This window comes from Eutrigla gurnardus, assembly GCF_963514095.1.
Source record: "Eutrigla gurnardus genome assembly, chromosome: 6".
Lineage (NCBI taxonomy): Eukaryota > Metazoa > Chordata > Actinopteri > Perciformes > Triglidae > Eutrigla > Eutrigla gurnardus.
In genome coordinates this window covers 17,408,730-17,426,634 of record NC_139920.1, presented here as the reverse complement: position 1 = coordinate 17,426,634, position 17,905 = coordinate 17,408,730, and the positions used below count along the sequence as shown (strand labels likewise).

Sequence of the window (17,905 nt, the reverse complement as noted above, 5' to 3'; positions counted from 1 at the left end):
ATTCATGCGTGAAGAGAACACCTCTCCAACGTGCCAGACGCCATCGAATGTGAGCATTTGCCCACTCAAGTCTGTTACGGCGACGAGCTGGAGTCAGGTCAAGACCCCGATGAGGACGACGAGCATGCAGTTGAGCTTCCCTGAGACGGTTTCTGACAGTTTGTGCAGAAATTGTTTGGTTATGCAAACCAATTGTTTCAGCAGCTGTCTGAGTGGCTGGTCTCAGACGATCTTGGAGGTGAACCTGCTGGATGTGGAGGTCCTGGGCTGGTGTGGTTACACGTGGTCTGTGGTTGTGAGGCCGGTTGGATGTACTGCCATATTCTCTGAAACGCCTTTGGAGACGGCTTATGGTGGAGAAATGAACATTCAATGCACGAGCAACAGATCTGGTTGACATTCCTGCTGTCAGCATGCCAATTGCACGCTCCCTCAATGCTTGTGGCATCTGTGGCATTTTGCTGTGAGACAAAACTGCACATTTCAGAGTGGCCTTTTATTGTGGGCAGTATAAGGTACACCTGTGCACTAATCATGATGTCAGATCAGCATCTTGATGTGGCACACCTGTGAGGTGGGATGGATTATCTCAGCAAAGCAGAAGTGCTCACTATCACACATTTAGACAGATTTGTGAACAATGTTTGAGAGAAATGGTAATATTGTGTATCTGGAATGAATTTTAGATCTTTAAGTCCATCTCATGAAAAATGGGAGCAAAAACAAAAGTGTTGCGTTTATATTTTTGTTGAGTGTATGTCAGAAAAGTAATACTGTAGCTCTCAGATAAATTGCAAAATAAAACCTATTAATATTTCCCTCTGAAATTTCATGGAGTACAAGAATGCAGTTACATTCCACTTCTGCAATTCATTGTATATTTATAATATATTAGTCTTCAAATATATATGTCTTGAACATTACTCATTTTAAAATCCTTTTAATATTACACACACAAATTAAGCGCATTCCCACTTTTCCAACTGTTGCGACTACTTAAAAATTTGTTTACAGCCAGTAGTGCAGTTTAGCTTCAGCTTTTCGAAAAAAACTCAAAATCTTTTGTACACTAGACAATCATATAACATAAAGGCCTTCCAATTTTTCAAATACTCCTACTACTTACTCTTTCTCGTACACATTTAAGCCAGCATTGACATCACATTTCTTTAGAAATTGATCTTGTAGTTATCCTTTAATATTCTCACTGTGGCCATATGGGTCTTTTATGTAGTTTATAGGACTTTGTGATTTGTTTTACACGTGTATTGTATTAGTATAGTATTCCTCTAATATTGATGTGTTTTTGCAGTAATATATTTTACAATAACCACCATCACCAGTGTCTGATAATGGCTGGAAACGGTAGCAGTGGTTACCGTTGACCTCATGATCAATAATTGAGTCTCTCAGGCAGTCCTCATCAATAATAAACACCAGGTGGACCATATTGGATTGTTTCAAGATATTGTTACGTCGCGGCTCCGGATTCGCCAGACGGGCTGTCAATCTTGCCCACGGCCTCAAAAGTCCCGCCCACCTGTCATTCATTTAACGTTAACGTTTCTGGCTGCATGAAGTTGCCGGAGTTACAAGGAGACCGGAAACCATGATTTCTTTCAGAGTAAAAGGGTTTAGTCGTTTGCGTTCCAGTATAGAACAGGAGCTAAATACACGACATGTCGCCCAAGTCAACGTCGGCTTGGTCCGATAAATACAAATACGTAAATGAACAAATCTGGTAGTGTGGCGTTAGCAAGACGTGGGCTTACTAGACTTCTGCTGCCCACTCTTCTAGCTTCTTGAGAGGCTATATTAGCCGAGACTAGCATAACACACTCGAGTCTCCAAACGAGGCTGAGTTGTCTTGTGGTGGGTAGCCTAATAGTGACAGATTCATGGCAGCAAAAAAGACAGTTCGGTAAAGTTGGAAATATATTCACAGATTCGAACTTCCGGGATCAATAAATCAGAAGTGAAGCGTTGAATACAACATAGAGACGTCATATTTTTAACTGTCTTTAACTGTTTTTAATTGTCCGTCACTGATGCTGGAATTAGGTTGAACTAGCTCACATTAGCTTGCACTTTGGAATACACATATTGTGATTTCACCTCGGTACGTCACCTAATTCCCATGATGCTGTCGCGTTGATTTGGAGCTATTAGGCACATCTCGCGTCTTTTATGACGGCTTTTATACTGAAATTCGAAGCCGGATATTGCGTTGAACAGCCTTTCTGCTTTGACAGTGGTGGTGTTTCTGCGGGTGCTCGACGCGGTGGATAGCAGCCGGTTTAGATATCTATAAAGGTGAGATTTCCGTCTTTATTCATCTATTGCATTGACATAATAAGAATACGCGGTATATGGTAATGTGTTGTGTGAATCTTGCATTCATTGTTAATGAGCGCTTGCGTTTCAACGTCAAGTCAAAAGATTGCCGATTAATGAACCGTTGACATAAAAGATGCTTGCTTTGGGACAGCTGTTTTCATAAAACCCACAAATCGCCGTGGGTGCATGAATTGCATATGTATTCGTGTGGTCTGTGAGGATGGAGCTGGAGGCTGCCATGGTTTAGTGGATCTCTGGTTGGAGTCGCGGCCTGTCCTGCAGGAAAAGGCGTTACACACCGTCCGATGGTTTCAATCAGGATAATGGGTCTAAATATCTCTATGAGGCAGAAACTATAGAATGAACATTTAAATACCTCATCATAGAAAACTAGGAGAGAGTCATCATATATTAATTCGTATATTACTATATAATTTTTCTCATAATATTTTATCGATTATAATCATGAAATAACCTAACGTCAGCACTCAGTGGTTTTATTGGAATTTAATTCACGAAACGTTGAGCCATAGCCTATGGAGGACTGTTGTGTTTCTGTGGAAGGGTGAAAAATTCAGTCCTAAACCCATCAGATCTCGGTTAGTGCCTTCTTATGATTTAGCATGTATGTGTGTGCTTCCCATACCGCAACAGCACAACTCACTGCAGAAGGGATGGATATCTGACAATATGAACGGAGAGGCTGGCAACACATTGACTGTCATATTCACACTAAACATATGACTATACTATATTGGGTGTGCCTAAATAGAGTTATAGGTCTACTGCACAGATACAAGAGAGAGAAATATAGGCTACAACATATAAATGCTCACAGGTTCGTAAATGTAAGCTGTAGAAATGAAGAATTTGTGGATTTTGAGACTAATGCAGATGTGCTGAGTATGCAGATGAAATCATTTGTGTATGATATGTGTGGATGTGTGTGTGAGACAGATGTTGGAAAGAGTCTGCAGGTCGCCTCTGCTCATCCTCTGCTGATGTTAAGTCACCGACAGGGAGACTTGTAGGTAAAGAATCCTGGGAAAACGCACACATCCGTGTTGCCTGTGACACACGCTGCCACAGTACCAACCGGCTCAGATTCATACTTTGGTCCCATATCGTTTGTCACATTTCAAGTCAGTCCATCAAAGTTATGACAGTTGTTTCTAAATGAAGAACTTTCATATGGCTTAAAGAACTGCTGTCGCCGAATCAATTGGTTTCAGAAAATACTGTTTTTGTCACATCAGACGACAGTAGGCAGGAAAAACAAAAGAAAATCTCTGAAAGCCTTTACACATAGACAACGTGCAGAAAGAAAAAGTTTATACAAAAAGCTTAACATTTTCGATTAAAATCTTTCATCTTTTTTTTCAATAACACATCCTGGATTCACCAACACACGTTAGCGCCAAAACATCTTCCACGTTCCTGGCTGCCCGACCCATCACCGCTATTTGTTTGCTGTGGAGAAAAAAAGAAAGAAGAAGATATGCTATTTTTAGCTTCCCCTGCTCTCATCTGCATCGCCACTCTTCCTAGAAAAGGCAGCACGTGACTGGAGGAAAAGGGGGAAAATGCCGTCTCAGGCAACCTGGGAGCAGGACAGCAGCTGCATAAAGCCGCTGCATCTTCTCCGTTCCACTGTCAGTTATTGTTTCACACACATGGCTGCCTGGTGAATAATAATAATAAATAATGTCAGGTGAACCCTTGGTTGTTATACACCTTGAAACCTTGACAGGATTTATTTTAATCATTTTTTTAAATTAATTTGAATTGCATTTTAGTGTCCCACTTTTCCTCCCTGATAAGAAAACAAAAACAAGAAGGCACCCTATTTGCAGTGGTGGAAGAAGTATTTCAGTTATTTATTTAAGTAAAAGTAAAGTCAGTGTTAGGGTTAGTATAATATTATTTGATTATCATTTTTGAAATATTTATATGTAAGTGCAACTTAAGTCTACTATCTACTTCTAACCACTATTCAAATGGAAATACTCAATCTTACTAAAGTACTTGAGTAAATGTACTTCTTTACTTTCCACTACTGGCTGTTTGTTCTAATAAGAGGAGGAAGTGATGCATTCACTTACTATTGTAAATACGTAGATCTCACCTCATTTGGTTCAACCGGATTGACCTTTGGTCTGTGAAATAGGCTGATCTAAGGAGGATGGTGTGATCGACCCCTCTGTATGACCTTTTCAAAGTACCTTTTTGTACAACTGTTAAAGAGTAGAGGCAATATAACAAGGGGGGTACCTAAAAGTGCTATGTGCGAGATTGAAAGCATTGCCTCCCAACATCTCTCAACATGGCGAATAGTTTCCTGCTCTGAATTCTGTATATGGCACCTTTAAGTAAAAGTAAAAAATATAGTGATAATGTAGAAATACTCTTAACTAGTTAAATCTAATTATGCATATAAGTACTAAAAGTATTCATAAGTTATATGATCCATTTCAGAGCAATGTATTTCATCATATTATTATCAATGCATTAATGTGTGCAACACAGACGTGGAGCTAATTTTTTTATTTTTTTATACGCTGCTTTTGTTTTATCGTATCTCATCAAATTTAATTTGTTGATTGTGTTTTGTATTATTAATCTGCTTCTGCAAAGTAATTAGTATGGAAAGTTAATATAAATCAATGCAGCGGAATAAAAAGTACTTTATTTGTAGTAGTATATAGAGTAGATTACTCAAGTAAAATACAACTGCCTCTAAATCTTATTTGAGTGATATTGAAAATTATATTTTTATAATTTCACTAGATTTAGCAAACTTTAACTTGAACAAATGGGATTATCCCGACATCAGAAAAAGCTGTTCAAAGTGAATGTCTGCGATGTTTTTTGCTCTCTGAGTGTTTTCGTTATCTTGTGGAGGTGAAGACTCCTCTGTCAGCCATCTCTGCCTATATATCCTCAGTAACCTTCGATTTCTTTAAGCAAGAAGGTGTTTGGATGATCTGGGATCAGCTGAGGATCAGCTGTCAATCTGCAGGAAGCCAGCCAGTGCTAATTAAATGAGCCTGACTAGCTGGCCGCAGCAGCACTTAGCTGTGGATCAATCCAGCTCTGAGAGGACATCAATCTCCTTTAGGTGACAGGTTTAGAGGAGAGCTTGATGAGGTCATTGTCCAGCAGGGTCGTATAAGAATTAAAGGAAAAATACTTAACGCTTGTTTTACTCTGCCCTTCGTAGCGCTGTACGGATCATGCTAGCCATGTTAGCTCAGCTCGGCGTGGACCAGGCTTCCTCCACCTGGCGGGAACTTTATTCACATTGTCATGGTATCAACAATGCTAGCATTGTTTGCGTTGGCTTGGTTCATGGTGGGGTTACCTTGACAGCGTGCCTGTCAATGGAGGTTGAAGAAGTATATATAGGGGGAGGGCGCTGGACGCCTGCTGCCTGCTGATTGGGCGGTGAGTAAAATGATCTTTTTCAGGGTGTGGAGGTACTCATCGAACTGGAGTTACATTCAAGTATCTATCTTTTTGTAAGCGCGGGTTTCCTCCAGGTTCTCTAAATTGTGTGAACGGTTGTCCGTCTATAGCCCCTATTAGAGTGCTTTTTCCGCAGCCACGCTGTGGGACGTCTCACTCATTCCGCAACGCCGGGATGATATCTAAACACAGACAAACAAAGTTATACCTAAACGCAGACGCGTTCACCGCAATCAAATTTCCGGTTAGCGGCATATTTACACTTGCCTTTCCGCCATTACGGTGGATTTGTCTGTCTAAAAGGGGCTAATGTGTGTCAGCCCTGTGATTGGCTGGCCTCTTTACCAATGTCAGCTGGCATCGGCTCCAACCCTCACCACCCTCATGAATGGTTGCATTGGTTGTATTAAAAACCTTCTCTTCTGTGATATATTTCCAATTGAGCTCAAAATCGCCTACCAATCTCCTCACGTAAAACTAATAGCGACAGCAGAGATCTGGATTTCAGTATTATTTGGCTATCTTTACTATCAGATCTCTCTGCTTACAAAAGGCCTGATAAAATCATGTCCTTCCTCCTCCATGATAGAGGAGCTGAGTTATTCTCAGCAGCTAGTGCCGGTGTCCATTTTGCAGTGGGGTTCGACCTTTTAAATCACGTCCAATGCTGACATTCAGCTTTGTCATAGCATCGTCTTTCCAGTCGTCAAACTGTGGAGAGAGGATTTTAATTTGATGAGACCTTTTAAAGTCATTTTGTAGTGTGTAGTCGCGGTGTTGTTTCATTTTAGAGGTTTTCTTCAATCCTTCTTCAACCATCAGAAAAACAGGAAATGTTGTCTTGGGCGCAGAATCCAGTTTTATTTGTCAAGTGCTAAATTGGTAATAATGATGATGAGACTTTATTCATCCCTTCACTGGAGAGACATGAGTCAGCACATTCATCAGCGCAAGCGACAAATAGACAATAAGCTGAAAAAATGTGCACGTCAGTTATGGTTTGGCAGCTTAAACAGCTGAATTTTCTTTTCATGTAACAGCTAGAGTTGAAACAATTGAACCGATAATTAGGCTTAAAAAAAAACACCTTTTTTCTGCTTTACATCATTGTAAACTGAACATCTTTGAGCTTTGGACTGTTGGTCGTAAAAAAACAAGGCATCTGAAGACATCGCTTTTGGCTGCAAGAAATGCCGTTGTGCATTTTTCACTATTTTTCTGAAATTTTCCAGGCACAACAATTCATATATGAATCGATAAATAAATACATACATGCTATTTTCAGCCCTTGAAACAGGGTTCATTAGCTCCAAGTGTCTCATAAATGTAATGTACAGTCCATTGCACTGCTTACAATTTCTTTAAATCATAATTTGCAACAGACTGATGCGTTAAGGCAGCTCTCACAGTCCAGCACACCTGACTCGGCGCTTTGTTCAAAGCCGGTTTACTATCGAGGCCAAATGAAAGCAGCAGCAACGTCCTGCAGGCTGAAAGACATTTGCATAATGAGAATTTGTTAATTACTTTGAGATTAAGCACAGAGGTCTGCAGTGTGTAAGCTTCTGTATCAAATTAGTGTATATTGAAGGTTAAGACAGCGCTCTTCTCCACAGCTAATCTCTGAGACGCAGAGGAAAGGCTGCAGTAATCTCACCGCACCGCCACATACACACACATGCATGTTTACGTTTCATTTTTAGGTATTTCAACCAGCGCTTTGGTCCAGAATAAATACACATTTTGGATACCCCAAATTTTAAGAATACATAAGGAATGAGGTTGAGGGTCAGATCACGATGCAGCAAATATTGTGTGTGAATGGTGAATCATTTTCAGAGAGAATTATGTTTTGCTGACAAAAGTTAGGAAGGAAAAGAGAATGGTTTGAAGGGCAGAGAGCTTTCGGAGGACAGCAAGCAAAGATGAGCAACACTTTTATAAGAAGAGTCTATATAAACTGTAAGACCTTGGCCTGAATGTCCGTATTTTAACTTAATGCATCGGCTGTAAACGCAAGAATGCTGAATTAACTTGTCGATTAAAAAGTACATGGCCTGAAATATTTGCCGAGCTGAGTGGACACTTTGGTGGGATGTAACATGAGCAGATACATTTTTAATAAGGCAGACCAAAGACGAAATCGGACACCAAACCCCGACTGTGATCAAGTGTGATCTCACTCCCAGTAGGTCGGCTTTAGCCGAAGCCAAATATATAACATCATCATTTGATTTGGTTCAGTGTCAAATAGACTTCTTAGGTTTTATAGTCCTTTTTGGTTTATTTTTGTGAAATCAAATCAGATCTCTCAGAAAACCAGTACTTCTATCCACCTGTTTTTATTTGCATTCATAATTTGTGCATTGTGAAGCCTGATAATGATACATCATTTGAAATACCAGCACACATCAACTTGAGTTATTTTTTCTTTTTTAAATTCAGACCAGTTAAATACATACAAATAAATCACTAAATACGAGCATTAGATCATTTTAAAAATATGTTTTCCTCCTAAAATAATCCAAAAATGGTATTTTAGAATAATTACGTGACATTAAATGAAGCACTAACACATCTAGCAACTTCCCTGTTGTAGTTCAAACTCTCCCAAGAACAACTGTATATACTGTTGATACAGTATGTATCAATTACATTCAGAAAGTCAATAGTCATTCAATATTTAGTGTAATATACTGCAAAATATATTTTTAAAAGTAAGCACCACACGCATTTAACTTGATTATTATATTTCTACTTCAGAATTGTAATAATCATTGCAAATTAAGTTGAATTTATGCCCTTGCTCATTATTTCCAGTTTTCGTCTTTTTGTATTATCAATAATAATTGTACTGTAAATTGTACTGTTTAAGATGTTTTTGTGTGATTTCTGTTTTTCAAATCAGCTTCTGGTCTGAACCCCACAGTCATATTGCAGGTTTAGTGACGGCTCAAAGTCACATCTCTATCATCCTCCTCGGCCTCTTTGCATAAGAAAACATCCAAGTGTTGAGGAAGGGTCAGTCTTCTTCATTATTTAACAAGCGTCTCTGTGTTCCTTCATGTAAACCGATCCGGCCGGAGCTCCGAGGAGGGTGCAGTTGTTTTGTTTGTGCTTTATTCTCCGAGAGTTCTCGTGTTCCACTGCAGCCGAGTGGCGATAACAGTCTAAATATAGAGCAGGGTGCAGCGACTCTGGGGCCCGTTGGGCTCCAGTCATCGTGCTCTCAAGAGTCGAAGAGGTTTCCTGAGTCCTTGCTGGTAGCTAGCATACCAGCAAATGTTGCAGTTCTCACTTACGGTATATAGTGGAAAGTTGTTCTGCTGAAGTTGGAATTAAGCTGCCTCTTGATGGACAGGTAGCCTCAGCCACTGATATTCACTCCCACCGGACGCTGTGATTGGACGGCTGCGATTGGACGGCTGTGATTGGACGGCTGTGTGGAGGCGAGGAAGGAGTCGGGGTTTTGAACGTCTTCCAGTCTGACTTCGACTTGCAGCTGCTTGTGCGGTGAATTATTCCTCACACGTCCCCAGCTGATCGAGACTGATTGAGCCATTTGTCTCCAACGTTTTTGCCAAATGGAGAAAATTCAGACCGGCTTTCTGTTTTCCCCTGACAACACAATGTGCTGCCTTGATTAATTACCGTGAAGAAAATGTTTCAGCCTGATTAGGTAATCATTATTATCTGTCACCCTGAGTCTAACAGAACTCAAAACTGTTTATTAAAGTGTGTTTTTTGCTCATGACTTTAAAGGAGATGCTCATTAATTCAGACTACTGTATGCAATTCATACCATATCTGCATCTCAATCGTCAAATGTAGGTTTTGCATCACAAAGCTATGACACATGCACCACATGCAGAGGACGGCGACTCTTCCATTCAAGGTTTGTCCTGTCTCTCTCTCCACAGATGGCCTCAGCAACAGCGACTTACGGGCAGAAGGAGTCTTCGGATCAAAACTTTGACTATATGTTCAAGATCCTCATCATTGGCAACAGCAGTGTTGGCAAAACCTCCTTCCTGTTCCGCTACGCCGACGACTCCTTCACGCCGGCCTTCGTCAGTACGGTGGGCATCGACTTCAAGGTGAAGACCATCTACAGGAATGACAAGAGGATCAAATTACAGATCTGGGTAAGATGTCTGGAGATGTGTTGAGTTTCCTAGAAGGGGAGGGAATTAAACCGAGACCTCTAATTTACATGAATTGTGAAGTGAATTTAAGGCTGAAATGAGTCCGTCCCAATTGATTTTCTGCACTGTCACAAGTATGTTGACTTCCTTCACTCTCCATCCCTAAACCATCACCTGCAGCTGGTCAGCAGTGTCCCATGACCAGCTGCATTTTCACATATGACCTCTCTCGTTTGAAATCCATTTCAAAGAGCAGGACGAGAAGGTCAGCGAGACACGTTGACAAGCTCTCTGAAACACCGCTCTGTGGTGCAGTTTTATCACGCAAAGTGTCCTCAGATCGCAATAAACACACACAAATCTGCACGCAATGCTGTCCTCTTCGCAGCCTGCTCATCACTTGTAACATAAGGTGTGGCTCGGAGTTGGTGTCCGTGTGTCCTGAGGGCAGTAAATCCAACCATAGAGCAGAGCGAAGACGGGCTCCCCGAGGAACCAGCGTTTCAATATCACGCTTGTAACATAATTTCCGCCTTTACTACACATTCTGCAGCAGACAGAGCTGTGTGTGTGTGTGTGTGTGTGTACGGTGTGTGTGTGTGTGTGTGTGTGTGTGTGTGTGGAGATGTCTGTTGTCAGCCTTTTCCAGGTCTTACCTCTGTTATGGGAGACACAATCGACCAATCAGAGCACGAGAAATGGATGACTCTCCCCTCCCCCACTACTACACATCTCACTCGAGTAGATACCCCTCCCTTCCACACACACACACACACACTAAATCCCGACCCCCATCTCTAAAGCGATTCTCTGCCCAGCCGAGTAAAAATGAAAATGAGCTCAAAACTCAACATACAGTATGCTGTATATGGATTTATTTCACAGTGTGCAGTTAATCCCGTTGATGTATGTAGAAATGTGGGGTGTGTCATACATATTATCTCCCTTTTTTTCATCCACTACGTGTGGATTAGGATAATGCCCAGCGTTGATCAATGTGCATCATTTCTTTTTTACCGCTACAGTCAGATGTTAGACTGCAACTCACAATTTTATCATTGATTTATTCTGTTGATTATTCTTAGATTAGGCGTAAGCCTGGACAGTATATCGATATGATGATTTCTTTTCCTGGTTTTAAGAGCTACATTACTGTAAAGTGATGTCATTTCCTGAATTTACCACACTGTTCTAGCTGTTCTGTTATTTACGTTTACATGCTAAGTCATTAAAACCACATTACTCATGATTATTTATCAAAAATATCATTGTGTGAATATTTTTGCAAAAGCGCCAGTAGTCAATCCTACACTATTATCTCAACATCCATATTGGGGTATTGGTCAAACATGATTCATGATTTTCCACATTGCCCAGCCTTAACTCATCAATAAATCATATAGTTCATAAAATGTCACAAACATATCAAGAGCCTGCACCATAAATTTACTTTTTTTGTTTTTTTTAACCAAGTGTCTAAAACACAAATATATGCCTTTTTGAATCCTTTCATATTTAGGAAGCAGGAAAGGGCAAATGTTTGGTACTTTTGCTTTGTAAATAATGATTATCTGGCAAATTCATTCACTGTTTTAGCACAAGTCAAATGTGACTTCCCTTATTTAATCTTGTGACATCAGCTGATAACATGGAGAATAGAGGTCAAAGATCAAAAATTAAATTTATAAACCCACAAGTCAGGGAAAACATCAAATGTATTGAAGAGTTAAGATCAACATCATGGCAGTTGATTTTTATCCAAAGTTGTAAACAATAAAAAAAATAGAGATACCTGCAGTTTAGAACTTAAATAAAGAATAAAAGCAAATATAACTTCTGATCTTTTTTAAATCTGAAGACCGCCAAATAAATAAGAGAGAAAAACCTGACAAAAAAGGAGGGAAATAAACTTGACTGTAAATGTAAGTTTTGCCATTGTCAGCTAACCAAAATAAATATTCTGCTTACCCTCACCATCACTGCCTCCCCTTATGAGTCCTTAATCTATTAATATTTCCTCACCGGACGCTTTGGAGTTTTTGCAGAAGCAGGGTCGTCTCCACCATCACTTGTTTAAATGTTTTGTTGCACTGCATCTGAGCTAACGTTGGGTAGCAAACTGCTAAAACACATTCGTCTCTACCTGATGATGTTTCATGTTTTGTGCTATGATATTCAAATGTCATTCTAATTATGCATTTTAATTAGATGCTTTTAAATTTATTTTTATTCTTTAAATAACTAACTTTGTTCATTACCAAAACATTTTTAATTTAATCTATTTGGAAGTACGCTCTGACACCAGCAGGATGCAGCCCAATGATTCACAATAGCTGACCTATATTACATTATTTGGAATGAAGATAAACTGTTTTATGACCTCCAATACTATTAAAACATTTATAATAACATGCCATACAGCCCAAATATTTATAACGGTTTATTTTACCTTTTAAATAATTTTTTATTAAAATCAAATCATGAAAAATTGACACTTTTTCATAACCTCTGCATCGGCCTCTCTCCTCAGTTAGACCGGTTAACTGCATTCTAACCTGCTGGAACATGAACACAATGACATACAAGCTGTTGGCTCATGTACATCTTTTTACTGCTTTATCTTCGCGTCATGGTTCGTGATGAGGGAAAGATGAGTACTCCAATGTGTTTATTGCATAACACCACTCAGTGCTGCCTACACTGACATTTTAGGTATAGAACCTTTCAACAGAATTGCATTGCTAGGCAACAGCTTGGGTCCATGTTTACTTCCTGTCAGCTTATGTCATTCACACACTCCAACAAGGGACCTATAAAGGAAGAAGGGCTGATTACGTCACATCACATCATTCTCATTGTGTAAGTGCCCGTATAAAGGTCCAGATGTAGAGGCATGTAGAGTTTGTCACCTCCTGACAACTATAGGAAACATTACCGAGAGAGCTGGATAACGTTAGTCATGAACAGTTTGACGGTTGGCGAGTTATTGATCACAAATATGATCTCTTACAATCAAATACACTAAAAAGCTGCACATCTACAGCAGAGCCAGTGATTGTTGTACTTTTGCACAACGTTATTGGACCAGAAGCTGCTTGGTCGAGTTTCAGAAACAGGCGTTTTATTCCCTGAGCATTCATTAGGACTCAACACTGACATTCAATCTCACCTGGGTTTGTGGCCAAGCAGTGAGAGAGAGAAGGCAGGATCGCTGTTTGGCAAAGCTCGTAGCTAAAATAAAGACAAGAGGAGGATTGATGAAGATCTTTAAAACCACAGGAGACCTAATGTGTTGGCTGTGCTCGAGCACCTGGGAAAAATCAGTCAGTGTGACACTTTAAATGTTTCGATCTTCTTTAGGCTCAAGACTGCCAACTGCAGGTCTTAAACATTTGCATAAATGATCAAATAAGTTACTGAAATGTGTCTACATGTCTTAGAACAGGTTATTACTACAATCTGCTTTCATAAAAACATTTTGACAACACCTTTTAATTTGTAATTGTCCTTTGTCAGCTAAATTCCTTGAGTTAAAACACTGAGTCAATGGTGTGTTACCTGCCAAAGTGGCTGATAGGATTCGTTCCACACTCACAGCTTGGAGGAATTGATTGCGTTCAATATAAGTTTTGAATTGAACATATTGCCTTAAATAAATTTGCTTAAGCAGCAAAACTTTGAGAGCAAAGGTTTCTCGTGGTTATTGCTCTGCGGCGGTAAGCAGCTGTACAACAGCGCTGTAGGCAGTTTTTCCTTTCAGGGCACGGATAAAGTAACCACTTACAATGACAATACATTGAGCTGTTAGCTGTGACTTCAAGTGTTGACGCACACAGAAACCTTTCATTAAAATATGAGACATATAAATAGCAGCGTTAAACACCAGATGTTCCTTGTTTATAAGCCAGTGGGGTTAGAGTCTGTAATCACATTGCTTGGCTAAACATGGTAGATAAAATAAATATATTGCTGTACTAAACAACAATCCTGATGTATAATACCAGCCAATCTGAATCATATAACTCTTGGTGTGTTTTTTGTTTTTCCTTGGGTTTTCTTTTTTATGTTTTTGTTGTCTTTAAATTAGCGCTGTCAAAATGAACACATCGGTTAATTATTTTGAGTTAATGCACTAATCTTTTTTAACGCATTAATGCAACAACAAAAAAAGATGGAACTATCAATAAACGATGTAACGTTAGCGAGTGTCTCCTGTGTCTCTTAGCTTTTTTATCGTTAATATTTATTTGAACTGTGTAACTGATAACAGGTTAAACAGTTAATTATTAATATCTCTACTGCAAACTCTGCTGTTTGTATCAGGAAAACACAACTTGAATGTTTTCAAAGTTATTGTTAGAACTAAAATGGTATTATTAAGTAGCAGTACTCTACTTGGCAAGTACTCTTATAATAAGTGGTATCAGTGCCTCTCTATTTGTAGAGGCTTCATATTCTGGTGCCTTCTGTCATTTATCTTTCTGTTCCCACAACAATATGCAGAGAAAATGGGAATTTTTCATATATTTATTAATGGTGATTAATCGTGATTAATCCACAGCTACCTTGTGATTTGAATCGATTGACAGCCCTGCTTTAAATGTAAGAAACAACTAGCTCATTCTATTGACAATATGTAACATTGTTGGTGTTTCAGAAAAACCCCAAGGGCTTGTGCCAAATGTCTGACATTTAAGGACAAATAAGGAAACAATTAAACTGTAGACTGTCCTGGAACTTTATCCTCACCATAATCTGTCAGAAAACACTGTGAAATAGATTCTGAGTTATTAAACACAATCTGCTGCTGTGTTTTTTTTCCAGGACACGGCAGGTCAGGAGCGTTACCGCACCATCACCACGGCCTACTACCGAGGAGCCATGGGCTTCATCCTCATGTATGACATCACTAATGAGGAGTCCTTTAGTGCCGTCCAGGACTGGTACGTGATTGGCTTAGTGTGGAGCACACGATCCACTTCAAGTCTCCTGCTTAACTCAACTATATGACAAAGACTTGGTTTTACTTTGGCTGCTTCTTCATCCTTTTCATCACACTGGACACAGCTCTTGCTTTCCATCTCTTACAGTTAAATAGGAAAGGGAAACTGCATTTTCACCAGATCCGGTGCTGTGGCTAAGTCCTGGTCTATGTTACAGATGGGGTTGATTGTGTAATAGTTTAACAAAAACATGGAATTTCTGAGACCATAATGGAGATTCAGTCTAACAGCTGTTCTTCTATTTCTGTCACATCAAGGTTTCATCTTTCAGGATCAGATTTAGTCATTGTGTTCAATCACTGTGATCTAGAACTTTTACAGACTACAGATGCTACAGATGTAGCTGTTTGACTGTACACCCACACACACACACACACACACTTTCAGTCTTTGAGTTTCCTCTCTGACTGCTGGTTGTGTTGGTTCACAGGTCGACCCAGATTAAGACATACTCGTGGGACAACGCCCAGGTGCTGCTGGTTGGGAACAAGTGCGACATGGAGGACGAGCGGGTGGTGGGCGGAGATAGAGGCCGACAGCTGTCTGAACACCTCGGTGAGTCTCCGGCGTTCACACACACACACACACACATGCACGTTTCATATCCATGGCTCGTTGTTACGTACACTGACACTGACGTTTTGCCTGGTAGTCTGGCTATTTGGGAAGTCAGGAGATTAAAGTCATTTACATTAAACAACAAACTGGCACGTCCTCATCAAACCTCTCTGACCCGTTTCTTCTCTAGGTTTTGAGTTCTTCGAAGCCAGCGCCAAGGACAACATCAACGTGAAGCAGACCTTTGAGCGCCTCGTCGACATCATCTGCGAAAAGATGTCTGAGAGCCTGGACGCCGGAGATCCCGCCGTCACCGGAGCCAAACAGGGGCCCCAGCTGACAGAGCAGCCTGCTCCTCCTCACCAGGACTGTGCATGTTAAAGCTGACCCCCCCCCCTTCCCCCCCAAACCCTTTTCCCCCCTCTTCCTCCTTGTCCTCCTTCAGCTGGACCCCGGGGCCTCGGGTCAAATACTCCCATCACCCTTTTTACTCACTTTCCTGCTTCTTTCTGTAACCTAATGAGGGTCATTGGCTGAGGGCACAAGAACCAGGTTGACGAGTGTCTGAGATGCGCTGAGATGCTAGTGGAACAGTGCTACAGGTGTATATGTGTCTGGTTTTTCCCTTGTTCAATGCAGGTGTTGGTCTGATGCCAAAGCATGTTCAATCAAACTGAGTGTTTCAGATTCCTTTGCGAACCAGGTTCTTAAAGCTTCCCGAATCGTCATCCATTGTCTCCCTGTTCCTCAGTATGGTTTTTACAAGAAGGATTTGACGGCGTCCGTCCACAGAGTGCCATTTAAATCCTTCTCATGTTTACAGTACTTTTGTTTCATGTCAGTCAAACGTCCCGAAAAGATGTCGGCTCCAGATATGGTGTCCGAACGAGGCCCCAGTGGAGTTAATGTGGGGTGGAGTTGAAATCTGCTCCATAACGATGTGTTAAGTTTATTTTAGGATTCTGGATGCACACAGAATCAAACATACACGGATCTGTGTTACATTTGTTGTCCCACACGGTGTCGAAACATGGATATTGGAGGTATTAGCAAGTGTTTGTTTTTCATTTTTCTTCCGAACCTTTTTCGTTTGGCCTTTTTTTTTTTTTATGTATTTGTATTCTGGTCCGGGGAAAATATGAACAAGATAGAGCTACGAAAAAAATAGCAAAAACAAAGACACATTTTATTTAATTATATTTATTTCAAATGTGTATATATAAATGTTGTGCAATATATATATATAAATATAAATATATATATATATATATAATATCTACAGGTATGCATTTCTTGAAATGAATTTACAAAGGAATGAAGTTCTATGAGGATAGTATCAAATATAAGAGGTCTATGTTGTTGGGTTTTTTGGATGATGTGTGGAATTGTTTGCACCCCCGGCAGCTCCTCCGTGAGTCGTTTAATTTGCCTGTTTGGTTTAATGCTGCCCACCAGAGATATCAAACTTCCTGCTTAGAAAAATACAGTGAAGGAAATATGAAATGGCTCTTATATATTAGAAGAAGGCTTGCTGGAGAAACGTTATGCTGCAAACAATGTTGTTTTATTGGATCATTTTTATGGTATTTTGCCTTTTATCAGATAGTTTGACCCAAGGGAGTGAAAAGAAAGGAGAGAATGAGGTGACGTGGAACATATGGCCTTCACTCAGCGTTTTTAAATGTTTCCTTGCTTATCGACAAACAGCCAGAGAGGAGGCATTAGAGTCCGTTTGTCTGTTTGAGTGTCACGTTATCTAATGCTCAGTCCTCGGCTGAAGTGTGTACGGTGCTGTTTAACAAGCCTCAAACAGTTGGAGGCTGAAATGTTCACCGACCAGGCAGCTGCTGAGTTTCTAACACTATAGACAACGCAGGAATTTAAGATTTTGGTGGAGGTTTTCTTGGTTCTGATGCTGTGTAACCACATTTCTATAAAGTCTACATAGCATCACTCGCTCTGCAGGGGGGCATTATCCCCCCCCGCTCCACCAAACACTCAAAGTCTTCATACACTTGTTTTAATATGAGTTCCAGTTCAAACTGGTTTTCACCAAAGATTGCTGGAGAAGCAGCTCACCGTTTTGGCTGTAGGATGCCACGACGAGCAGTGTGACCAAGTTTAAACGATAAACAAGTGATGTGAAAGAGGATGGGTTGAGATGGCAAAGCACTATAAAAATGATCATGGGGGTCAGGATCATCCACTTCATGAAGCCGGTGACTCTGATTAACTGTCAAGTGTGACGTATAACCTAAAATCACTGATGAGCCACTGGCTATGAGAGTTTGAGAAAACGACGCCCCGGTCAAAGAAACCCCACCAATAAGAGAGGGAATGATTATCAAAACAAACCGGGGAGATGATTTCGATCCTGCGTCTATTTTACTCCTTACT

At 40.3% G+C, this 17,905-nt stretch overlaps 1 protein-coding gene across 1 annotated transcript; it reads left to right on the top strand.

The window, feature by feature from the left end:
* The first annotated feature begins 9,719 nt into the window (after positions 1 to 9,719).
* rab3ab (RAB3A, member RAS oncogene family, b) lies at positions 9,720 to 15,906 on the top strand. The gene is made up of 4 exons (XM_084011119.1): positions 9,720 to 9,947; positions 14,772 to 14,890; positions 15,381 to 15,505; positions 15,699 to 15,906. The coding sequence occupies exons 1-4, from the start codon at positions 9,723 to 9,725 to the stop codon at positions 15,887 to 15,889; spliced, it is 660 nt and encodes a 219-aa protein (XP_083867245.1). The 5' UTR covers positions 9,720 to 9,722; the 3' UTR covers positions 15,890 to 15,906.
* Positions 15,907 to 17,905: the final 1,999 nt, after the last annotated feature.